Below are 26039 nucleotides of genomic sequence, written 5' to 3' on the forward strand. Positions count from 1 at the left end.
CTCCAACTCAAAAAAAAACTGAAACTCTGTACCTTTTAAACAGGAACTCCCTGTTCCCTCCTCCCCCACAGCCCTGGCCACCACCATTCTACTTTCTGTTCCTATGAATTTGAGTAAGTACCTCATATAAGTGGAATCGTACAGTTATATGCCTTCTTGTGACTGGTTAGTTTCACTTAGCTTAATGTCTCAAGATTCATTCATGCAGTAGCATGTATCAGAATGTCCTTCCTTTTGAAGGCTGAATAATATTCCCTTGTATAGATATACCACATTCTGCTTATTCATTCATCCATTGAGATGCTTGGATTGCTTTCACTTCTTGCTATTGTGAAAAATGCTGCCATGAACACGGGTAAACAAAAATCTGTTCAAGTCCCTGCTTTCAATTTTAGGGGGTATATACCCAGATGTAGAATTACTGAAAACTGTAGTACTTCAATTTTTGAGGAACACTTGTCTTTAAAGTTTTTGTTTAAAAATTATCTTTAGTAAAATTAACTAGCCCTTTTCTAACAGAATGCATTTTTTTAAAAATAGCATTTTCCTTTTAATTTTTATTTTACCAGTTTTTTTGTGTGATGAACTCCTATCCCACCCTGCCCCTATCACAAAGGTCCCCTTCCCAGAACCATACACTGTTTTGAGGTTTTGTGGCATCCTTCTAGAAATCTGTTTATACAAACATATGTTTCCCTCTTTCACCCAAATAACAACATACTCTAGTTTTTATTCATCTAACTTTTGTTTTCACTCAGTAAATCTTGAAGATACTTCTGTATCGGCATATAGAGTTTACTCATTCTTTTTGACAGCTGCATACTTATCCACATGGATGTACCACAATTTAAAAAGTCTCCTCCAAACAGTCACTTAGGTTTTCAGTGTCTTGCTATTACAACAGTCAATGCTGCAATTACTAAACTTGTGGGTATACATCATATTGCAAATATGCAGGTACATCAGTAGAATAAACTACTAAAAGTGAAATTGCTTAGAACAAAGCAGTGGTTCTTAACCAGAAGTGATTTGGCCCACAAGGGACATTTGGTTATATCTAGAGACATTTTTGTTTGTGACAACTAGGGGGGTGCTGCTGGCATTTAGTAGGTAGAGGTCAGAGGTGCTACTAAACACTCTGCAATGCACAAGACACCTCCTCACAAGAAAGAACTATCCAGCCCCAAATAGCAATAGTGTCTAGGCTGAGAAACTCTGTGCTGAGTGTACGTGCATGTTAATGTTTGACAAACAGTTCTCAACTGCCCTCTGTAATGATCAAGCCAATTACTCCTCTGTAATAAAGTTTGACACTGCCTGTTTTCCCTATCCTCTCACTACAGTCTTACCAGCTTTTTGATCTTTGTTGATCTAAGAGAGGAAAAATAATATCCATTATAGCTTTATTTTGTATCTCTCATACTATGAGTGAGTTAGAACATATTTCACATTTCAGATTTTTTAGCTTTCCTATAAAATGTTAAAATTTTTGCCTATTTTTTCTGATTTGTTTGTTTTAAGATCAAGTGTTTATTTTTGCCTGAGCCCGCAGGTTCGAGACCTGCCTGGGCAACTTGGCGAGACTTCATCTCTACAATAAATCAAAAATTAGCCAGGTGTGGTAACGCGCAACTGTAGTTTCAGCTACTTGGAAGGCCGAGGCGGAAGGATCACCGAAGCCCAGCAGGTCGAGGCTGCAGTGGCCAGGAGCGGCCACTGAACTCCAGTCTGGGTGACACAGTGAGACTCCAATTCAAAAAACAAACAAACAAAAAATGTGTCCAGCCGGGCTCGGTGGCTCAGCCTATAATCCTGCGCCTTTGGGAGGCCGAGGTGAGTGGATTGCCTGAGCCCGCGGGTTCGAGACCCGCCTGGGCAGCGAGACCTCATCTCTACAATAAATCAAAAAATCAGCCAGGCATGGTAGCTCATGCCTGTGATTCCAGCTACTCAGAAGGCTGAGGCGCAAGGATCGCTGGAGCCCAGCAGGTCGAGGCTGCGGTGGCCGGGAGCGGCCACTGCACTCCAGTCTGGGCGACAGAGTAAGACTCCAACTCAAAAAAAAAAAAAAAAAAAATGTGTCCAGAACCATCAATGCATACTCTTGATAGGATGATTATTTGAGAATATCTAAGATAAAATATAATGAAGCAGCAAGAACTGAGGCATTAAAATGTAAGTACTACAGCTGTGATGGACGTGCTGAGAAGACTAGAGACTACAATCTCCACCCAGCACCCCGCTTGTAAAGCCTCTCTGCAAGGTTATCACTACAATTCCCACCCTCAGCTCCAGGGCAGGGGTGCATAAGATTTGTCCAGGGGGAGAGGCTATAAATCAGAGTTCTGAAATGCTACCTAAGGAGACTGACTTTATTTGGAGCAAAGTTGGGGGAGCTCCTACCCAAGAACTTTGTGGGAAACAATGGAGATCCATGAGATAAGCAATTTAGAGGAGGCGGGTCCTTCCAAGATATTAGTAGCAACAAGCAAAAACAGTAGACCAGTTAGATGTTCACCAGAACCACATAGAGACCACCACAAAGAAGATCCCTTTCAGGGTTGGAGCAAATCTCAAAGGCTGGCAACACTTTGCTCCTGCAGTGGTCTGACTTTAATTGGATTAGAATATAAAACAATTAATGTCTTACATTGTAATTGAAAGCAATAGAGCAATCTTTTTTGCAGTTAATGGAACTAACAGCTGAGTATGACACCCACAAAGGTAAAATAACCAGAAACTTAGTGGGAAGATTTTTTTTTTTTGAGTTGGAGGCTCACTCTGTCACCCAGACTGGAGTGCAGTGGCTGCTCCCAGCCACTGCAGCCTTGACCTGCTGGGCTCTGGCGATCCTTCCGCCTCAGCCTTCCAAGTAGCTGGAACTACAGGTGCATGCTACCACGCCCGGCTGATTTTTTGATTTATTGTAGAGATGAGGTCTTGCCAAGTTGCCCATGTGGGTCTTGAGCCCACGGGTTTAGGTGATTTTTTTTTTAAGTCAAAGAGAACTTAACTTAAATAACAATCATCCCTGGTTATCTATGACCAAGGAGAACAATCAGAGGCTACTAACATAAGGAGAAATAGACTTTTCTTATCTAATCCAGCCAAGTCACTATACAAGCAACAAGAAAAAACAATGACAAGCCCAAGAAAAGTATGAAGGGGGCAATATTGAGAGTTACCACATTATGTAAAATATATATCTTTCAACAAAAATTATGAGATTGGCAAGGAAACATGAAAGTGTGATCCACACAGTGAAATAATCAGGCAATATAAACTGCCTTTGAGGGAGACCATATGGCGGATTTAGCAGACAAAGTCTTCAAGGGAGATATTCAAAGGACACTATGTTTAAAAATTAAAGGAATACACAGTGATAATGTCTCATCAAGTAGAGAATATCATAAAGAGGTAGAAACTATTAAACCAAACAAACCAAATAGAAAATCTGGAGTCTTTTCAATATGATGAGTAAAATGAAAAAAATTCATTAGAGGAAATCAATAGATTTAAGCCAGAAGAAGAAAGAATCAGTAAGCTCAAAGATACTTAACAGAGATTATGCAGTATGAAGAACAAAGAGAAAAAAAGAACAAGAAAAATTAACAGTCTCAGAGAAATGTGGAACACTACTATGTTGTATAAACACATAGATAATGGAAGTAGCAGAGGAAGAGGAGAGAAAGAGGAATAAAAATTATTCAGACATAATGGCTGAAATTTTTCCAAATTTGATGAAAAAATATTAAGCTACACATCCAAAGAGCTCAACAAACTCCAAGTAGAAGAAATACAAATAAATCCATATCCAAGCCTGAGTAACACAGTGAGACCTGTCTCTACAAAATAAAAATTAAAAAATGTAGCCAAGCATGGTGGCATGTACCTGTAGGACCATCGTGGCTACTGAGGAGGCTGGGGAAGGAGGCTCACTTGAGCCTAGGGATTTGACGCTTGCAGTGAGCTATGACTTTGACACTGCATTCCAGCCTGGGTGACAGAGAAAACCTTGTCTTAAAAAAAAAAAAAAACCACACCCAGATCCATCATATTTGAAATGTTGACTAACAAGACAGAAAGAAAACACTGAAAGAAGCAAAAAAGAATACCTCATCACGTACAAGAGAAGTCCAACAAGATTAGCAGCTGATTTCTCACCAGAAATAATGGGGGACAGAAGGCATTGGGATGACATAGTTTAAGTGCTGAAAGTCAAAAACAAAACAAAAACAAACGAAATGATCTTTCAAAAATTAAAGCAAGCAATGAGGCACACACAGACCTTGATTTCTAATCCTATTCTCACATAAAAGGAACCAGGACTTCTTGGAGAAGTGGCCGATTCTAGGACTAGGGCAGAAAACATCCAAGATGAGCCTGAAGCATCTTCTAATGCCAGAAAGGAAGTCCTCAAAAAAATAAAAAATAACAAGCAGCTCACAAAAATGGGGATAGTCAAAAGGACACAGAAGTCAAACAAAAAAGCTCCCTATGGCCATCATGGAATGATTCGAGCGAGAAAAAAACCCATTCATGGGTTGCATAACATTTCAGTCAACAGTAGACCTCATATACATATAATAGTAGTCTCAGTAGACCACAATACTCCAGTTTTACTGTACCTTTTCTATGTTTAGATATATAAGTACAATTGTGTTACAGCTACCTACAGTGTCCAGGAGCAATAGTCTATACCATATAACCTAGATTATATGTACTAGATTATACCATCCAATTTGTGTAAGTACACTCTATGATGTTCACACAATGACAAAATAGCCTACCAACACATTTCTTAGAATATATCCCCATTGTGAAATGACTCATGTCTGTGTGAGATTATCACCCAACACATAAAATAAATATTCATGAATTAAAACTGATATAAATTAATGATTTTAAGAAAAATAGGGGATAAATTTTTCTTGAGACAACTCTCTCATGTACAGAAAAATTCCAAATAATGAATGTGGAACATAGTTTCTTACTCCTTAAGTATGGGCTGTGGATAATGACTTTCTTCCAAAGAATACAGTATGGAAAGGAGAGTAACTTTACGGTGGAGAAACGTTTAAAATACTATATCATCTAAGTGATCAAGGTTAACATCAATAATGAGAAGTCATGTTGGTAATATGTTACCTTGATATGATGTGATGAAACAGCACTTTATGTTTGTGGTCTTTCTCCCCAAAACACACAAACTCCAGTATAATCATAGGGAAAACATTAGACAAATCTCAATTGAGGAATATTCTATAAAATACCTAGCCAGTACTCCTCAAAATTGTCAAGATCATCAACAACAAGGAAATTCTGAGGAACTGTTACAGCCAAGAGGAGCTTAAGGAGACATGATGCTAAATGTAATGTGATATCCTGGAACATTAAAAGACACTAGGCGGAAGGATCGCCGGAGCCCAGCAGGTCGAGGCTGCGGTGGCCGGGAGCGGCCACTGCACTCCAGTCTGGGGGGCAGAGTGAGAATCCAACTCAAAAAAAAAAAAAAAAAGACACTAGGTAAAAATAAGGAAATATGAATAAAGTACAGATTTTAGTTAATAATAATATTTCAATATTGGTTCATCAGTTAGGCATGGTGGTTCACAATCAATACTTTGGGAGGCTGAGACAGGACGATTGCTTGAGCCTAGAAGTTCAAGACAAGCCTGGGCAACAAAGCAAGACGTCTCTACAAAAAATTAAAAAATTAGCTAGGCTTGATGGTACATACCTTTCAGCTACTTGGGAAGCTGAGGTGGGAGAATCACTTGAACCCAGGAGTTTGAGGCTGCAGTGATTGTGCCACTGTACTCCAGCCTGAGCTACAGAGCCACACCCCAATTCAATGTGTGTGTGTGTGTGTGTGTGTGTGTGTGTGTGTGTGTGTGTGTGTGTGTTTTCATTAGTTGTTACAGAAGACACGTTATACTAATATGAGAGGTTAAGATAGGGAAAACGTGGTATGGGGTATATGGGTATTCAAAGTTTTCTTGTAAATCTAAAACTTCTAAAATAAAAATGTGGCTGGGTACAGCGTTTCACGCCTATAATCCTAGCACTTTGGGAGACTGCGGTGGGAGGATTGCTTGAGCCCAGGAGTTTGAGACCAGCCAGGAGTTTGAGGCTAGCAACATAGCAAGAATTCATCTCTACAAAAAAATTTAAAAATTAGCTGGACACGTGTCTGTAGTCCCAGCTACTTGGGAGGCTGAAGTGGGAGGATTGCCTAAGCCTGAAAGGTCGAGGCTACAGTGAGCCATGATTGTGCCACTGCACTCCAACCTGGGCAACAGAGTAAAGTCTGACTTAAAATAAATAAATGAAATTAAAAGTGTATTTTTGAAAAATTAAGTATAAATAGAGACAATCTCAGATTAACAAAAATCCTATAGAATTTATTGCTGCAGACTCATAAGAAATACTAAAGGAAGCTCTTTAGGCTTAAAACAAGTGATACCAGACTGTAATTTGGAATCCATATAAAAAAAATAGTGCAAATAAAGGTAATTATGTGGATAATTATAAAAGACATTCTAGTTACATATTTCTTCTCTTAATTTATTTAAGAAGCAAGTGCATAAAGCAAAGTATAACTCATTATATTTGGGGAACTATAACATGTAAAAATGCAATATACTTGGCAGTGACAGCACAAAGAAAGCAGGCTGAAACAAAGCTTATTTACAATAAGAAACACCAGATGGTATCTCAAATCCACAAGAAGAAATGGAAAGAACCACGAATGGTAAATCAAAAGGTCAATATAGCAAACACTGAGAAAATATTTCATCTTCTTTCAGCTTTTTGGCCCCTTGCTCACACCATTTTAAAAAATTAACTCAAAATGGATCATAAATCTAAAGGTAAGAGCTAAAACAAGAAATCTCTTAAAAAGAAAACAAAGGAGAAAACCTTCATGATATTGGGTTAGGCAATGGTTTCTTAGACATGACACCAAAAGCATAAACACAAAAGAAAAAAATAGATAAACTGGACTTCATAAAAATTAAAAACATTTGTGCTGCAATCAATACCATCAAGAAAGTAAAAGAATATTCACAGAATGGGAGAAAATATTTGCAAATCATATAAGATGGTCTCTGACTTATGATGGCTGGCTTGACTTATAATTTTTTGACTTTATGATGGTGCAAAAGCAGCATACATTCAGTAGAAATCATACTTGGAGTACCCCTACAACTATTCTGTTTTTCACTTTCAGTACAGTATTCAGCAAATTATCAGCAAATAAACTTTGTGTTAGATGACTTTGCCCAAATGTAGGCTAATGTAAGTGTTTTGAACACATGAAAGTAGGCTAAGTTATGATGTTTAGTAGGTTAGGAATATTAAATGCATTTTTGACTTATGATATTTTCAACTTACAATGGGTAAGTTACAAAGATAAATAGCCCAACTGTAAACCGAATAAAGAACTTGAATAGACATGTCTCCAAAAAAAGACAGACAAATGGTCATTATATGACATGAAAAGATGCTCAGCGTCATTAGGGAAATTCAATAAAAACCACAATGAGATATACCACTTCATAACAACTAGGATGGCCACTAAACACCAAAATTAAAAAAACTGAAAATAACAAGTGTTGACAAAAATGTACAGAACTTGGGACCTTTGTACATTGTTGGTGGGAATCTAAAACAGTGCAACCACTTTGCCAAAATTTGACACTTTCTCTAGAATGGTAAACATAGAATTAGTATATATAACCCACAATTCCACTTTTAGGTATATGTCCAAGAGAAAAGAAAACACACATCCACACAAAAACTTGCACAATGGCCTGGTGCAGTGGCTCAAGTCTGTACTTTCAGCACTTTGGGTGGCCAAGGCCAGAGAATTGCCTAAGCTCAGGGGTGCAAGACCAGCCTGGGCAACATGGTGAGACATCATCTCTATGATAAATCAAAAAATAAGCCGGGTGTGGTAGCGTGTGCCTGTAGTTCCAGCTACTTGGAACCCAGCAGGTTGAGGCTGTGGTAGCTGTGAGCATGCCACTGCACTCCAGTCTGGGAGACAGAGTGAGACTCCAACTCAAAAAATAAAAAATTAAAAAAATAAAAACTTGCACAAGAATGTTCATAGCAGCGTTATTCATGATAGCTAAAAAAAGTGGAAATCCAAATGTCCACCATCTGATGAATGAATAAAAAATGTGATCTATCCATACAATGGAGTTTTACTCAGTCACAAAGAGAAAGTACTGATAGATGCTACAATGTGAACCTTGGAAATATTATACCAAGTTGAATAAGCCAGTCAGGAAAGACCACATATTGTATGACCCTTTTTATATGAAATGTCCAGAATAGGCAAATCCACAGAGACAGAAAGTCACCTAGTGGTCATCAGTGGTCACCTAGGGCTGGAGGGTATGGCGGGGGGGGGGTATGGGCATGGTGAGGTGGGGAATGGAGAAGGATGGGTATAGGCTTTCTTTCTGGGGTGATGAAAATGTTCTAAAATTATTGTGCTGATGGTTACACAACTCTGTGAATATACTACAAGCCATTGAACTGTACACTTTAAATGAGTGACTATTATGGTATGCAAATTATATCCCAAGTTGTTTAGAAAAAGTTAACAAGAAAACTAAAATATACTGAGTAGTGAATGCCAGGCTTTTAAAAATCAATTTTAAGCTTTGCTTGTAATCTAATAACTATCAACCAAAGGGTAAAAGAAGTACCATAGACATTCTTCATAAAGAGAGTGCACAGGTTTTCACCCTAACTTAGTTACCTGCACTCTATACTGAAACTGGCTTTTTGCAGAAAGTGTTGATGCTTCATCAAAGAAATGATGTGGATGCTATGACAAAAACTGAGTCAAATGTACCAATCCTGTGACTTTTTGGCCATTGCAGGCAGCTTTGTGGCCACATACACTGATGAGGACACTTTTAGGCCCATTCAAGACAATGACACTAATCATTGTATGAATGGCTTCAGAGGTTGACAAAGCATCATTATAGAGAGTCCTATCTACTCACGACAACAAGGGCTGTGACCTCTCCTCTACAGATGTGGAAACAGTCCTGCCTATTTAAAGGCTTGTTTAGGACTAGAAACTGGCGGCATCAAACCTGATGTCAGGCCTTCCAATGAGGAGCCCAGTGCTCTTCTCCTTCATTCTCCAAAAAAAGTCCTCTTTGCATCACACCTTATGTGCATTTCAGCTATGGAAATTCAGCTATCTGTGCTACCTGTTCCTAGGCAGGGAGTTCAAGTGACTCCACCCACCACTTCACACAAGGACCCAGGCCTGGAGTGAGCCCAGGACAGAGGTCTCTCCAGCAGGCTGTGCACCAGGTGAGAGTTAAGTGTTTAAAGAGCTCTCCCACTCTCTCCTTTACATAAAACATTATATTTTAGCACATATACTTTTTCATATCAGGTACATTACTGTATGTATTATACATTTTTTATGGGATTGTAGACCCAAACTTTGAATATTGTACTTGGGTCACTTAAGGAATTCTTGAGTCTTATTTGGATGAAAAACATTTCATAAATTTTTATCTTATGATCTGCTCTAGAACCTAGCCCAGCAGTAGCTGGAGTGTGGATCCCCAGGTGCCACTTTCTGCTTTGATGGTCCACAACTATTTTGATTTTTATGGTATAGGCTTTTCTAGATAAACAACCAAGGTGGCTTGGATGTTGGTGCACACTGACTCAAGCTCTTGTCGACTGGAGACAGACATCAGAAGTGGCATGTTTTGACCTCTCCTACCTCCTCTACTTGCAGGGTTTCTTTTTCCATTTTTTCAAGTAGCTCCTCTCGTAGCAAGATCTCCTTGTCCAGATTGATGTACATTTCCATTGCTTGGTGAAGCTTACTCTGAAATATAACAACACAGTAAGTCTTGAGCTAAGATGACCTCTAGGACTGCGGGCAGGAGAAATAGCTCTTTGTTAAGAGAAAAGCAAGGCTATCCTGGAACTTCAAACTGTCCTCACAGTTGCCCAGATTTTCAGAATCCTGGTGTATGGAAACTTGCAGGGGAAAAGAGGGCCTCGGGGTCTTGTCCTTAGTTGGAATGGTAGAGAAGTCAGATACACCAGGACACAAATCCTGCCTCACTGTTCACCAAGGGAGACTTTGGGCAGGCCCCAGGACCTCTCTAAACTCAGTCCAGTTACCTTGTAGGATTGTAGAGAGGCTTGTAGAGTGCTGAACATAGTTGCTGGCCCATGGAAAATACCAACAAATAGCTGCCATTGACTGATGTGGACAGATAGGAAGAAATACTCCCCATGAGGTGGGTGCTCCTGCTATCCCCACTTCCAGGTGAGGGAATTGACCATTAAAGGTGAAACAATTTCCCCAGGGTCACAGAGTCCATACCTGAGCCCAGGCAGTGAGATCCTACAGCCCACAGCGCCACCGCTGCTTCCATTGCCTAATGAGGCTGGGCCTGATGGTGAGAGAGGAGTCCTGTGGGAGCTGCCTCGTAGATTCCCAGTGCATCATCTGCCCTTTGCTGGCTCCTGAAGGCCCCTGCTTCTTAGATTGGCCCCTTTGGACCACTCTTTCCTGGGGGAAAGAGTCACCCAGAGGAGTTGGGGTATGCTCTGCTGGGCTGAGCAGTGAGCCAGGGGAAGGAGCCAGTGATTTCAGGGGGTTCACTTGAGAAACTCTGAGAATCCACCCTCATTGCACCAGGTGTTGGTCAGCGAGACAACCTAGTTTCCGCCAGTAGGAGGGCGGCTCACTACCCAGGTAGAGGTGAGGAGGCAGATAATTGCAAGAAGTGTAATACTGCAATGGTGCCAAGCTGTGAGAGTGCTGGGACAGTGGTTAAAGAAGGGTTTCCTGCAGAAGGTATACTGGAAAGGAAGCTCTGGAAGGTTGAGTCAGTATGTCTAGGTGGAGAAGAGAAGAACATTCCAGGCTAAGGCAACCCAGGAGAGGAGGGTCTAACAGGAGCTGGGAGAGTTGGTGAGAGAGCTTTGGTGCCACAGTCAAAGGGAAGGTGGAGGGAGGATGGTGCGGGGGGTGTTGCCAAGACTTAGACTTGGCAGAAGAACCTGGGGCCACCTGCAGGGGAATCTTCGGGTACCTGGGGCCATTCCTCTCCCCACTTCTCTTGTCTCCAGCCCTCACTACTTGAAGGCTCCATTTCTTGTTCCATGGACCTGAATGAAAACGGCTCTTCTTAGGAAAGCAAAAGTGAATAACAGCCCAGATTGAAGGGGTTGTCTGTGGGCCATGGACAGGCTGGCAGGATTTCCTAGCAAACCAGCAATCCGGGTGAGAGGAAAGAAGAGCAGAGAGAAGACCTTCACCCAACCACTTAGAGCAGCAGGAAAGGATGGCGTCTCATGGCAGCAAGGCCATCCTGGCTCTGCCGGGGCAGGGTCTTCACAACGGTGTGATGAGAGCTGAATTTGTAATGCTGATTCAAAATGTCAGTTTTGCAAAGGCAGGCATTCGCTTTCTATCGTTGTGAAACAAATTATCACAAACTTTTGTGCCTTAAAACAACACTTACTCACTATCTCAGTTTGTAAAGCTCAGAAATCTGGGCATAGTGTGACTGGATTCTCTGCCTGTGGTCCCACCGGGCTGCAATCAAGGTGTCTGCCAGGGATGTGGTTCTTGTCTGGAGCTTGGGGTCCTCTCCCAAGCTCACTTGTTGGCGGGATGCATTTCCTTAAAGCTGTAGATCCTAGATCCCTGTTTTCTTTCCGGCTGCCAGTAGGAGGTCACTCTCAGCTCCCAGAGGCCATTCTTGAATCCCTTTCACATGGCCCTCATCTTCAAATCCACAATGGAGAATTTTTCCTCCAGCAATTTCTCTTCATGCTTCCCACTTCTGACTTCTTCCAAAGGAACTCTGTACTTTTGAAGGATTCATGCGATTAAGTCAGGCCCACCTGGGGAGTCTCTCCATTTGGAGGTCAACTGTGCCATAGACTATAACCTAATTATGGAAGACAACAGAACCCAACAATAGAGCCCATCTTCTTTCAGTCCCGGCTGGGCATATACAGGGTGTAGACACCAGGGTGGGGGGGGGGGGTCCTGGGGACATCTTAGCATTCTACCTACCACAAGACATGGATCACCCGTTTACAGTCAAGCGTGACTCATCCCAGCCGTAGTCACATGCTTATATCTTACCAGACTCTACCAGGCAGGGCTTGAGGGCATAAAGCTGGAGAAAAAGGAGCCTCTTGACTCAAGCTCACTCATGAAACTTACAGAAGAGACTGTGTCTGTCATGTGCTGTCTAAATGCTGTACCCTTAGCACTTAGCACTGAACCTGCCATACTGTGGGTATCAGTACTTTTGGGCATAGAGGAAAAATATTCTGCACATCTTTAACAAGGTCTTCATAGCTAATCAGGAATTTGATATTTAGGAATTTGATATTTATTTATCTATTATTTATTGATACATTCTGGTTGCTGGGAGAATGGCTGTCTGATATTTTCATTGAAATGGTCCCTCCTGTCACCCCCACCACCACCACACATACACCTAACTGCCAGCAGTTCATTCGACAGTGTTGACTGAGCACCCACTTTGGCCAGGCACTGTCCTCACTGCTGAGGAAACAGCACAGACTAGACAGGGATCCATCCTGGTGGCAAGACATGAAAACTTGCCTCCAAGAGGTAAAGAATTTTGCCCAGATGAAGCACCTCCCCAAGCCAGGCCCACATTCAAGCCCAGGTGAGGCCTGACTCTGCAACTCACAGTTGTTCTGCCTCTGTTTCCCCAGGAAACCTGAGAATGAGACACGAAATGGCTGCCATGCTGCCCACTGTGGCTTGTGGCTAATGCTTGGATATTACAAGCAATCTACACTGTTTAGACTCATCCTAAGGGGCTCAGGCTCTTACAAACTGGGAGTTTCGTTTTATAAACCAGTAGCTCCACTTCCAAAACTCTTGACTTTTCCTCACAAGACCAGACAGGCCCTGTGCTACTTAATTGATTCTGCAGGATAAGATTAAGGTCCAATGTGATCTAACCACGTGCTACCAACTCTCCAGGCAACAAAGGCCTGGAAGTCACGTGAATTGGCTTCATCTTGAAATAGCAGTGAGCAGAGAAGCAAAACGCTGATGAGGTATGGTCTAAGTAGATGATCTATCAGATGTTTACAATACATGGATTTTAGAATGCCAGCATGATGTTTTCTACATACTTCATGCCAGGAGAAGTCACTTGGGTGCGGCACACACTAGACTATGAGTCTCAGCACTGTTACCAACTAGTTGCTTGAATTTGGCAAATACTCTACATCTTTGAGCCTCAGTTTTTTCATTTGTAAGAGGAAAATGTTGAGCAAGCATAAACCTGGTCTGAACAATTCACACTTTTAAACTGTGTGGGCCAAATGAAGCCCACCTCTGAGCCACCCAAGCCCATGGCCACTGCTGCCACCTGGGCACTGTGCCAGGGGTTGGCACACTTTTTCTACAAAGGACCAGACAGAAAACACTTTAAGCAGTGCAAGCCCAGAGGCGAAATTGTGAGTATTATGTACTTATATTAACGCGAGAAAAAATTCCTACAAATGATTTATTGATTAAATTCAAAATATAATGAGCACAATATTTTGGAATTCAGGTCTACTATGAGAAAAATAAAATTTCTGAGGAGGAGAAACAAATTTTGCTTCATTTGGCTTCAAAGTTAGTGTTTTCTAACATCAAATCAGTTGCAAACATTCTTCTGTAAAATGCTTCTTAGCTCACAGACTAGTGGGTGGGACTGAGTGGCCTGCAGTTTGCCGACCACTGCATTGGATGGTCACTAATAGGGTGACCAGATGGTCTGGTCTGTTGGGGATGGGCCCTGTTCAGGCCCATAGTCCCTGTTTAATTAATAATAGTGCTGCTTTTCTTTCCCCAAAGTGTTCTGTTTGGATGATAAATTATGTAGTAGTTTTCTGATTCATAGCAAAGACTGTTTTCCCTTACAGGGTTTTAAGCAGGGAAGTGCTCATTATGTGCTCAAATTAAAAAGGGCACAAATATGGTTAGTTCTCAAAACTCACCATGCATAAAAATCACTTGGAGAATTAAAAACAACAAAACAAAACAGGATGCATGGCTCTCACCTCCTAATTCAATTAGTCAGGGTGGGACTAGGACATCCGTATATTTTTTAAACATGAAAAAGCTTCCTAGGTGGTTCTTATGCACAGCTAGGGTTGTGGGAGCATCCAAGAGATTTTAGGAGACATGGCTTTGTCGAGCCAAGAGAAAGCAGCAGGACAGTGAGGGACACCCAAGCGTTGTGTGAAACTGTATAAGGCACAGCAACCTCCCGGTGGTCAGAAGGCAGGTGCAGGAAGCCTGGGGTGTCTAGGCATCAGGGATGGCCTTACTTTGTAGGCGTTGAGGACCTGCAGGGTGTCTCCAGATGCCAGTTTCAGCAGGATCAGTTCTTGATTCCTTGCTTCAATTGTCTCTAAAAACTGAGCATTCTCTATCTTCAGTTGCTGAAAATCAACATCATGGAGGGCCTCGCCTACCTCTTCCTTCTACAACTCGGAAAGAAGAAAAGATGGTTCTTTTACTTGTGATGTGGAATGTGTGTGACTCACATCTTACAACTCTTGGTAAGACTTTGAGGGTCAGTCATCATTCAGTCATTCTACAAACACTTATTGGGCATCTGCTTGGTGCCAGTCATGGGTTCTAGGCACTGGGAATACAGAATTAAAAGAAGGTTCCCTGGTCTCAAGGAGTGCATATGAGGTTTCACAGACAGGCTGCAGGTACTGACCCAACAATGGGCAATGGGGTGGGCGGGGGCAGAGGGTGCACAGAAGCCCCTGAGTCAGGCCAGGGAGGATGAAGGGCTGAGCCAGGAACTGACATTCTGAGTACCAGGAACTTATGACCTGCAGGCAGCTCCACTGGGTCACTGCTCTTCCTTATACTGAGCTCAAATCTCCTTCCCTGCCACCTCCACCTGCAGCCCTAGCACCGACTTTTGTGCCCTCGCAGTTGGGGTGTTCTCTCCTATAGGAGTGGTGCCTAAACAGAGTTGTGAAGGAAGAGTAAGAACCAGGACATTTAAAGGTTGTTTCTTTCTTTTTAGTGTTTTAATTAAACAAAAATTTTTTTTGGAGCAGGGTCTCACTGTTGCCAAGGTTAGATTACAGTGACACAGTATGGTTCACCACAGCCTCAAATTCCTAGACTCAAGCAATCCTCCACCTCAGCCTCCCGAGTAGCTGGGACTACAGGCACATGCCACCACACCCATATGATTAAAAAAAATTTTTTTCGTAGAGATGAGGTCTCACTATATCGCCTAGGCTGGTCTTGAACTCTTGGGCTCAAGAGATCCTCCTGCCTCAGCCTCCAAAATGCTGGGACTACAGATGTGAACCACTGTGTCCAGCTAAAAATTGCTTCTAAAGTGGAAAGCCCAGGAAAAGCAGCCCATAAATTCCCCTTCTTTGATCTTATGATGTTTCTGCACTGCAGGCTCATTCATGCGTCAGGTTTGCTCCTTGACCCGGTCCACTGTACATGCCCTGCCAGGGATCTGCCACCTTACACTTGTGGCAGACAGAGGCCCGACTCAGGGACTACTGCTGTTCTCCGTTCCCATGCTCCACTCTCCATGCTGTACAACCTCCCAAGATGTACCTTCCGCCGCCTCCCCAAAACAACTCAACAACTTCCTTAAGCCCAAATACGACCCATCCTCCAGCTCCAATGCTCTCAACCTGTTTTCCACACTTGAAAGTACTTCCTCTCTCCGCTGAACCTCTGGAACCTTTAGCTCCATGGTCCCTATTACTGTAGCTCCGTCACACATGCACGTCTTTTCTCAAGACACTGCGATGTACTAGTCTGTGAGCTCGTGAGGGCGGGTCTCGTGTCTGTCACCTCTGTGCAGCAGTGGCGTTTAGGTGAAAGGGCATCCATCTACTCCCCATCTCAAGCTTAAACCCCTCTTCAAGATGCCTGAGCATGAAGAAACTGATGTTCTGAGTACCAGGAACTGACGACCCACAGGCGGCTCCACTGGGTCAACACTCTTCCTTATACTGAGCTCAAATCTCCTTCTCTGCCACCACCACCTGCAGCCCTAGCACTGAATTTCATACCCTCCCGGTTGGGGTGTTCTCTCTTCCCGCATAGCCCTGAGTATTCAGAGACAGAGGTCATGGCTCTCCTGGGTCTTCTCTCCTTGGGCCCATTAGTCCCAGGCCCTCCGATGAGGCTTCTCTTCCCCTTGCCATCTGACTCACTCACTCTTCTATGTGAACTTCAGTTGACACATTCTTTCACGTGTGGAGCACACCTTGGGATGGATACTGCAGGTGGAGACTGCTCATACAGAGTAGAGAGAGGCTTCCCGGCCTTGGTCTGAGCGCTGTGTTTCTCCAGTGTAGCCTGAGCCATAGAACTGCCACCAGCTGAGCTGACTCTATGAGGTACTCTAGGGCTAAGCCAGCCTGTACTTGTGCACTGTTGTTTTGTGCAGATATTTGGGAGGATCAAAGTGGAGGATATTTTATTTGTCCTTAGTCACTCTGTGTTGTTAAATTTGTCCCAGCTTGTGGACATCTTTTCTGGATCTCAAGTCAATCAAGCAATAGTTCCTTGACAGATCAATTCTCCTGTCCAATTCTGTGATCTTATCAGTGGCCCCTTTGATGCACATACCATCAGCACCCAAACTCAAGTTTATAATAAAAATACCAAGCTGGAAAAGGATAGAGCCACATATCACACTCTAGAGGCCCTGAACCACGTCTGCCTTTCTGCCTTTCATCAGGAGCTGTTAGAGTCAAAGTCTGGTCAAGGACTCGCCACAGCACAGCCTAACTGTCATCCAGGCCACATTCTCCAAAAGGGCCAACAAGTTTGTCTTGAGGGTCTTTTAAATTCAAGCCAACCCTGTCCACAGAAAATCCCTGACTTTTAGCTCAGTAACTGTATGTTTCCTATTGCTGCTGTAACAAATGACCACAAATGTATTGGCTTAAAGTAACGCAAAATTTATTCTCTTACAGTTCTGGAGGTCAGAAGTCTGAAATGGGCTGGGGGCTGAAATTAGGACATTGGTGGGGCTTCTAGAGGCTCAGGGGAGGATCTGTTTCCTTGCCACTTCCAGCTGCTAGAGACCGCCTGCATTCCTTGATTCATGGCCTGTTCCTCTATAGTGCAAGCTCCTCCACCTGACTTCAGCTTCCATACCCTCCATCAGTGTACCCTCCCGCTTCCCTCTCCTGAAGAAGGTTATACTAAGGCCCACCCAGGGAATCTGAGATCATCCCCTTGTCTCAAGATCCTTAAGTTAATCATCTCTGCAAAATCCTTTTGCCATGTAAGTTACTATATTCATAGATTCCAGGGATTAGGACATGGACATTTTGGGGAGGCTATGATTCAGCCTACCATAGCAAGCTTAAAAAAAAAAAGCAAAGAGCCACATACCTGCCTCAATTGTAAAAGTATTTTTTTCCTCTGAACTTTGAGAGAAACATTTTTCAAACGTAATTTATCCTTCATATTATCCTAAAAAATAAAGGCATATTTTAATCCACATAATCCATTCCTCTACTTTTTCCCTATTGGTTTTAATCACTTACTTCAGGTATTTTTACTTCTACAAAGGTTGGTGCTACTATAACATTCCATGACCAAGAAGCAGAGAAAAGTGGGTTTGTGTCACACAAATTTTATATTGCTTTAAAATTCAAAATTATTTGGGTGTATGCTACCATAGGCGCTTTGCCTGACAAAATGACCTTATTGTTTTTTCTTGTGGTAGTTTACGTAGTTTATATTAATCATAACATGTTAGAGTCCAAAGCTTGACATGTTATAAAATATATGGAAATGGAGTACCCCCAAATTCTTTTCCTTCCCATAACAGCCCAAAGTACACCTGCTTACCATACAACTAAGAGTTTGCGATTTAATTGTCCCCCTCCACACAGCCACCTGACCAGACAGGCTGAACCAGCCCAGGTTCACACCTCTCTCAAGAAAGTATGCCAGATCTAAGCTCGGCTGCCTGCCCACTCACCCTCCGTCGATTTGTGTCTTCGATGTACTTCATCACTTTCTGAGTGGCCAAAATACTCCCTTTCTTCTTGGATATGGTTGTTAGAATATCTTTTTCAAACTCATGCACTGCTTTCTCAACCTCAGCCCATCGGATCTCAGCTTCCTCAATGATGGCCTGAGGGAGTCAGCATAAAGAGAGATGAGTTTCCAAGAATCCTCAAGGTTTATCCTCTCAGGAAACCTAAGTTCCCAGGCCTCCTCGTGTCCCAATACAGAAAGTTTCTTCTTGCCTTAGAAAGATACCTTAAGATACAAACTAGACTATATAAATGTTATTGTTAAAAAGCATTTCTTCCTTGGGCACAGTGGCTCACGCCTATCATCCCAACATTTTGGGAGGCCGAAGTGGGAGGGTGGAGTTCAAGACTAGCCAGAGCAACATTGTGAGACCTCGTCCTTACAAAAATAAAAAAAATAAAATAAAATTAACTATTTTATTTTTGCATGGTGGCATGTAACTGTAGTCCCGGTTACTTCAGAGGCTGAGGAGGAAGGATGGCCTGAGCCCAGGAGGTCAAGGCTGTGGTGAGCCATGATTATGCCACTGCACTCCAGCCTGGGTGACAGTGATATCCCAACTCAAAAAAAAAAAAAAAAAAAAAAAAAAAGCATCCCTTGAAAATTAGTGTCTGTAAAATGGAGCAAACAAATAAAAAATAGCACATCAGATATCTGGGTAGTATTTCCATATTTTAAATCTTATTTATTCATTACAAATTATATTTAAAATATCTGGAAGGATATATACCAAAACATGAACTACAGTTACATCTTGAGAGATGGATTAATGGGGAGATAATTTTTATATACTTTTTATATACTTCAGTTACTTTAGAAGCGGTATTATATTTCCAAGCCAGAGTATTTAGGAGCAGGAGGAAAGTAAAAATAAAAAAAGATGTTATAAAGCTGAGCATGGTGGCATCTGTTTGTAGTCCCAACTACTCAGGAAGCTGAGGCAGGAGGATTGCTTGAGGCCAGGAGTCTGAGGCTGTAGTGCACGATAATCACAACCGTAACTAGAAACTGTATTCCAGAGTGGGCAATATAGCAAGATCTTGTATCTTAAAAAAAAAAGGTGTTATAAAATAAATATATGAGCCAGGTGTGGTGGCTCACGCCTGTAATCCTAGCACTTTGGGAGGCTGAGGCAAGAGGATGGCCTGACCCCAGGAGTTCCAGACCAGTCCGGGCAACATAATGAGACTTCGTCTCTACAAAAAATAAAAAAATGAGCCATGCACTTGTAGTTTCAACTACTCGGGAAGCTAAGGCAAAAAGGTTGCCTGAGCCAGAAAGGTTACGGCTGTGGTGTTCCGTGATCCTAACACTGCACTCCAGCCCGGGCAACAGAGTGAGACTCTGACTCAAAAATAATAAAATAAAATAAATATATTGACAAAAATACAATTTTAAAAATAGCATACTTACAAACTAAATTCATATATGCATAGAAAATTATCTCTAGAAGGCAATAAATGCAAGTCATCAGTAATTACCTCTGGTTGGTAACATTGTGAATGTTTTCAAATGATCTTTTAGCTTAACTGTATTTTTCAGTGTTCTATAACATAGACTTGAAATAAGAACACACACATGCACGCACACACACAGATACACACAATTTCAAAAAGTAAAACGGGAAAGTATCTGTAGTCACACAGCAAATCATCCTAGTTCAGGCTTTTCCCTGGGTACCAAAAGGCAAAAGCATCTTCACTGGCTGACCTCAGGCTCCCCCTTTTCCCATCCCCAGTCAGCTCCATGAGGTGGAACATCAATCCTCTTGAAATACTGCTTTTTACACGTCACTCTCCTGCTCAGTTATTCTCCGTGGGGTTCAGCTTTCAAAGGCACCAAAGATAAACTCCTCTGCCTGGCTTTCAAGTTCTCATTGCTCTCCTCAACTCAACTTCCTAATACAGCTCCCCAAACACCTTCTTCTCTAATCACATTGGTGTCTTCAATGTCATGAGCTTGCCATGCTCGTGTCCACCTCCATGTCCTTACTCACCTCATTCTCCTTACCTGGGGTGCCCTTTTTGCCCTATGCCTTAAACAAACACCATCATTCTTCAGGATCATGCCAAGCCCCATGTTAAGCCCCACCTCCTCAATCAAGTATTTTTGAGCACTCTTGCCCACACTGATCTTCCTCTCTCTGCATTCTTTTTTTTTTTTTTTTTTTTTTGAGTTGGAGTCTCACTCAGTCACCCAGACTGGAGTGCAGTGGCTACTCCTGGCAACCCCAGTCTCGACCTGCTGGGCTCTGGCGATCCTTCTGCCTCAGCCTTCCAGGTAGCTGGAACTACAGGCGCACGCTACCACGCCTGGCTAATTTTTGATTTACTGTAAAGATGAGGTCTCGCCAAGTTGCCCAGGTAGGTCTCGAATCCGCGGGCTCAGGCAATCCACTCACCTCAGCCTCCCAAAGGTGCGGGATTACAGGCTGAGCCACCGAGCCCGGCTTGCATACTTTTTTTTTTTCTTTGAAATGAGGTCTCACTTTGCTACCCAGGCTGGAGTGCTGTGGCACAATCATGGCTCACTGGAGCCTCAGACTCCAGGGCCCAAGCAACCCTCCTACCTTAGCCTCCTGAATAGCTTGAACTACAGGCATGCACTCCCATGCCTGCCTAATTTAAAAATTTTTTTGTAGAGACGAGGTTGCCCAGGCTGGCCTTGAACTCCTGGTCTCAAGTGATCCTTCCACCTTGGCCTCTAAAAGTGCTGAAATTACAGGTGTGAGCCACTGCATCTAGCCTCTCTCTGCACTTGATGTTTTTATATCACACAATCTAGCAGGTTAGGACAATGCTGCCATATCCTGAGCTCCTTTAACTTGTAAGACTTCAGCAATGCATATTTGGAAAGAGAGAGGAGAGAGGTGGGAGAGTAGGAGGGAGGTAGAGGGGGATGGAGGGATCGGTTTATATGATACAGACACAGACGGTTCCATCAATGGCAGACACGAGTCCACTGATACATCCCTCGAGGGAGTGAGTGTAATTCTGTGTGTGTCCACATTTAGAAAGAGAAAAATATAAAAATTTAGAAATAGAACAGAAGAATCTATTTTTCATACAAGCATGGTTCTCAAATGCAAGCTAACAACTTTATCCCGTGGGCAACTGAATTAACAGTAATGTTTCTTTTCTGGAGGAAACTGACTATTGGACTCATAAGGTAGCAGTCCTCAGCTTTCTTGGCATCAGGGACCAGTTTCATGGAAGACAATTTTTCCACAGACTTGGGGTGTGGGGTGAGGGGGGGCAATGGTTTTGGGATGATTCATGTGCATAACACTTATTGTGTATTTATTTCTATTATTATTACATTGCAATATGTAGTGAAATAATTATACAACTCACCATTTAAAAAAAAAAGCATGGACATAAGCAGTAAATAAAATAATGGGTGGGTCACATGCTGACAAAAATTAGTGTCAGATTCTGACTTAAAGCCTGCCACCAGGTGCAGCCGTACAACTGAGGTAAATCAGCTCAGGTGCCACCCACTGATAGGCTTTTGGTATGTCTGCAAGCAATTGATTTATTATGGTCTCTGTGCAGTCAAACCTCACTGCTAATGTTAATCTGTATTTGCAGCCACTCCCCAGTGCTAACATTGCTGCCTCAGCTCCACATCAGATCATCAGGCATTAGATTCTCATAAGGAGCATGCAACCTAGATCCTGTGCATGTGCAATTCACAACAGGGTTCACACTCCTATGAGAATCTAATGTGGCTGCTGATCTAACAGGAAGCAGAGGTCAGTCAGTAATGTGAGCGATGGGGAGTGACTGTAAACACAGATGAAACTTCACTCACTCTCCTGCCATTCACCTCCTGCTGTGTGGCTCAGTTCCTGCTGTGCAGTACTGGTCCGTGGCCTGGGGGCTGGGGACCCCTGCACTAAGGGATAGTATGTTGGTCTCTTGCAGGACACAGCCTGTGGTCATGCATGCTGTATAAAATGCTGCCTGAGAGATTTTTTCACCTCATTCAGTGACTTAAGCGTCAAATCCCTTGCATTACTGAGGAATTGTTATAAATTTTTAAGGGCATTTAGGTTTATTGTGGTTGTGTTTTCTAAAATAATCCAGATCTTAAAGACATATGCTGAATTATCTATGGACAGATGACATGTCTAGGACTCACTTCATAATAACCCAGTGAGATGAAGGGAATGTTGGTTGGGACACTGATGACTGAAGAGTGGCCATATGTTGATGATTGCTGCATCTGACTGTTGAATACACTGAAGATTGTTGTGCTAGCCTGTCTACACTGGGGTATTTTGAAATTTTCCATTAAAAAAAAAGGTTTTAAAATATGTTGTCCTCCTAAACAACTCCTTCAAATCAGGTCCTTGATTTGTCTCTTCCTGCCCATGTTTCTTCCAAAGCACCAGCAATTACATGGACACACTCTATCGGTACTTCTTGATGGGGCGGAAGTGGGGAGCCCAGGTAGGATGGCCTACGCTGAGAGAGACATGTACCTCATGATGCTGCAGATCCCGTTCAGCATTTGCCCTCATGTGCCTTATCTCATCCTTCGAGTCTTCCAGCTCCTTTTGTACCAGCTCGAGCTTTTGATCCACAGTGAGGCCTAACCCATGGTCCACACCTGTGCGGGCTCTGGTTTTACGCCTAGCTCGTAACTGCAGCACAAAAAAAAACAAGGCCACTGTCAAAGAGAAATCGGTAATAAGGCAGCCTTGGGTAGGCATCAAAATGATCCCTCAGACCTGCTAGAAGTTTCCTTGAATGACAGGGAGAAAAACTCATGGCGGAAGGATGCTAGATATTAGGCCTGAGATGATGTTTATTTCTCAAGTCATCCTGAGGCTCTGCACTAAAGACGTCAAAGGCTGATGTATGACAATGAACTGAAAATAACTAGTGTTAAAAGATCTTGAGGGTAGAAAGACTGTGAACCTGCTGTAGACTAGAATTCAAATCAAAGGCAGGGAAGCCCAGAGCTCAATGCTTCCCAAACTGAACATAGAAGAGAAATTGCATCTGGGGCACAGTATTCAGCAAAACAGATAAATAAACACAAATCTTGGATTTTCTATGCATTTAAGGCCAAGGTCACAAGTGTGTAGTACAGAGAATGTACAGGCCCCCAAAGAACACGTCTATACAGATAAGCCCTTTGAGACAAGGGCCCATGCCAGGTCGGCTTCCCTCCTCTAGGATGCTGGCTGGACCCTGTAAACAGTTGAGCCCTCAACTTAAAAGAACTCTTTCAATAAACTAAGATATACTGGGAGAGTCAGTCCACTATTAATTGAACCCAATTCTCTTCACATTCACTTGAAGGAGAAGCCATAAAGGGGGAAGGAAAAATCAAAAGTAGAACAGGGAGAAAGTCACATGGCTACTTAGCCCAAGAGGGCACACCAAAGGCAGATACACAAATACCACTTGCATTTACGAGAACAAATAATAAAATAATTTTCTAATTCTCCATTGTGTACCTGTGAGTATTCTGCTGCCGACATCTTAATTTCTAATGATCGTGGAAGGTGGTGATCCCCAGGTTCCAGTTTAGCGTAATATTTCTCAAACATTTCTGTCTCAGTTTTGAGAGCAGAGTTGCCATAGCTGCAAGATAGAGGGTACTTGAGTAACTTCTAGTAATAAGAGTTTAAATTTCAAATAACTAGTATTTAATACTCTTAAGCCATCTGTGACTTTCTGCAAGACACCTAGCCTCTTGATACCTTAATTGTCTCATCTATAAATTGGGAATAATAACAGCACCTACCTTTTAGGGTTTCAGGATTACAAAGGCACAGTGCCTGACACATAGTACTAATTAAGTATTTGCCATTTTTTACTAGCATGTTTAATAAACAACAAAATTCAGAGCACTAGAATTACATTAAAAATTTTTGTTACAGATTTTATCTTCAAGTATCATCCAACCCATTTGTGAAGTTCCTGCTAAATACTACATTCTTGAAATTACGTACACCTATAGTCTTCAGATTTTTCCTTTGGCTTATTTTTCTCAGCTGTCTTACTTCTGACAACCTATGGACTAAAGTAATAAACTAGTAGTGTATTATAAACTGTGAAAAACTTTGAAAAGATTTTTTTAAACTAGAAATGACAAACCTAGTTTTCCTGTGTATGTCAAGATTTTAACCTTTTAACTTCTTAACTTCTTGTGTGTGTGTGTATAATACACATGCATGTATGTAAATATGAGAGAGAATGGCTTTGTCTTCTTATATTATTGAGTTAATTTTTGTTGGACTGAAATTTAAGACTAGTGGAAAAGGTTGAATGAAAAGCATACTATATCAAAGCGCCTTTTTTCAGCATATATCACATCCTGGGTGTAGTCTGTGGAGTCACACCTGAGTCTGAATCGCTGCCCTACCACTGACTAGCTGTGCGAACTTAGAGAGGAGTGACTTGACCTCTGTCTTTATTTCTTTACTCACCTCCTATGGCTGCTGTGCCATTATGTAAGGATATATATAAATAAATAACGTATGGTACATAACAAGCACTCAAAAACGGTAGCTATTAGTAATATCCCCGTTCTGACCCAAACTCCTATAGATGCAGAGAAGTAACATGTTTTCAGCTGCCAGAGCCAGGATATTCTGTGCAACACCAATAAGTTGTGCAACTAACCTTAACTACATCATGGAATCTTGGTATCAACTTACTTGCTATAGTATATATACAATAAACTGCAAAAAATGCAGAATACTGGACCAGACATCTCCATGCTGACACCCTGGTTCAGACACAAGGTGCCTCACACTAAAGTCATCTCAATAAGCATCCTTTCCATTCTGCTGCCAGATTAATTTTATCATAGAATCTTAGCATCGCAAAGGGGCTTAGAAGTCCCTTGGTTCAACCTGACGCGGCAGAAGAGGGGGGCGGCTAAGCACAACGTCTGGCAGCAGACAGCCCCGCCAGGCTGAGGCTCTAGCTTCCCAATTACTCTCTCTGGGCTTCCCACCCCCGGCCCCACCTGCCTCGCCCCGCCTCCCTGTTCTGGCTCCATCAGCGGCTTGTTAGCCCAGTAGCCGTGGACACGCAGGGGTAGACGGGCAGAGTCAAGTTTCCCCCGTGTTCAACGCGGGCTTGGATCTCCTCCATGCCGGGCCCGGGGTCCAAGGCCGCCCGACGCGAGGCCCTACGCTGAGGACGCGCGGCCCGCTGGAGCCCGACGGCCGGTACCTGAGCTCCTCCACCAGCTGGCACAGCTGGATAACCGGCAGTTCGTTCTCCTCCCCCGTCTGGGATTCGGAGCCCGCACTCTCGGATTCATCATCACTCATCACTGTGCCGAAGCGGCCCCTGCCGATGCCAAGCGTGCCTAGGAGCGCCCGGTGCCTGCGGCCACGCGACGCTAGCGGCGCGTTGCCGGGACGACCGACCGCGAGCGGGGGGAAGGGGCGGGGCTTCCGGCGGCCCCGCCCAGCGCTTCCGCTTCCCCAGCGCCGTCTCGCGCCGGCCAGAGCTAGGCTGCTGGCTTGGACCCGACACCTGAGCGCGTCGCTTTCACTTCTTTCACAATGGCTCTTCAAGTGGTCGCGATAATAGCCGCTACTGTTTGCTCAGTGCCTCCTATATACTGGGCACCGTGTTAAGCCTGGAAAATCCTTGCGACAACCTTGTAATAGTGTCTATTATTCTCTTCATTCTCCGAATGAGGAAACTAGGGCCCAGGAAGTTATGACAATTTATGAGTGTCTCCTTCCCTACCTCACTGTGCGACCCTGCCTACTTGGTGCTTCATACGTGCGAACTGCAGTTTCTTTTGGATATCAGCATCCTGACTCGCTGGAAGAAAAAAAACTGTGGCTGATTTAGAAAGGTAATACATTCAAGAAACATCACTAAACAGGCACTGAATAGATGCTATGTCCTCGGTTTCCTGGGGGTAATGTATGGAAAAGACCATC

General features: G+C 42.9%; 1 protein-coding gene across 2 annotated transcripts in view; it reads right to left on the reverse strand.

The window, feature by feature from the left end:
- The window catches only part of CCDC113 (coiled-coil domain containing 113), a 28141-nt gene extending 2662 nt beyond the window's left edge, over positions 1-25479 (reverse strand). Inside the window, exons 1-7 of one of the 2 annotated variants that reach the window (XM_008068005.1) lie at positions 25312-25474; positions 23583-23709; positions 22599-22760; positions 18054-18209; positions 17459-17539; positions 14383-14538; positions 9767-9874 (exon numbers count right to left, since the gene is read on the reverse strand). In XM_008068005.1, the coding sequence (XP_008066196.1) occupies positions 9767-9874; positions 14383-14538; positions 17459-17539; positions 18054-18209; positions 22599-22760; positions 23583-23709; positions 25312-25412 (891 nt within the window). In that variant the 5' untranslated portion in view covers positions 25413-25474. Of the gene's footprint in view, positions 1-9766; positions 9875-14382; positions 14539-17458; positions 17540-18053; positions 18210-22598; positions 22761-23582; positions 23710-25311 lie in introns of both variants that reach the window. The other variant, XM_008068006.1, reaches the window with a different exon arrangement.
- Positions 25480-26039: the final 560 nt, after the last annotated feature.

The sequence above is a fragment of the Carlito syrichta genome, unplaced genomic scaffold, assembly GCF_000164805.1.
Source record: "Carlito syrichta isolate Samal-C Ts95f unplaced genomic scaffold, Tarsius_syrichta-2.0.1 Scaffold309854, whole genome shotgun sequence".
Classification (NCBI taxonomy): Eukaryota; Metazoa; Chordata; class Mammalia; order Primates; family Tarsiidae; genus Carlito; species Carlito syrichta.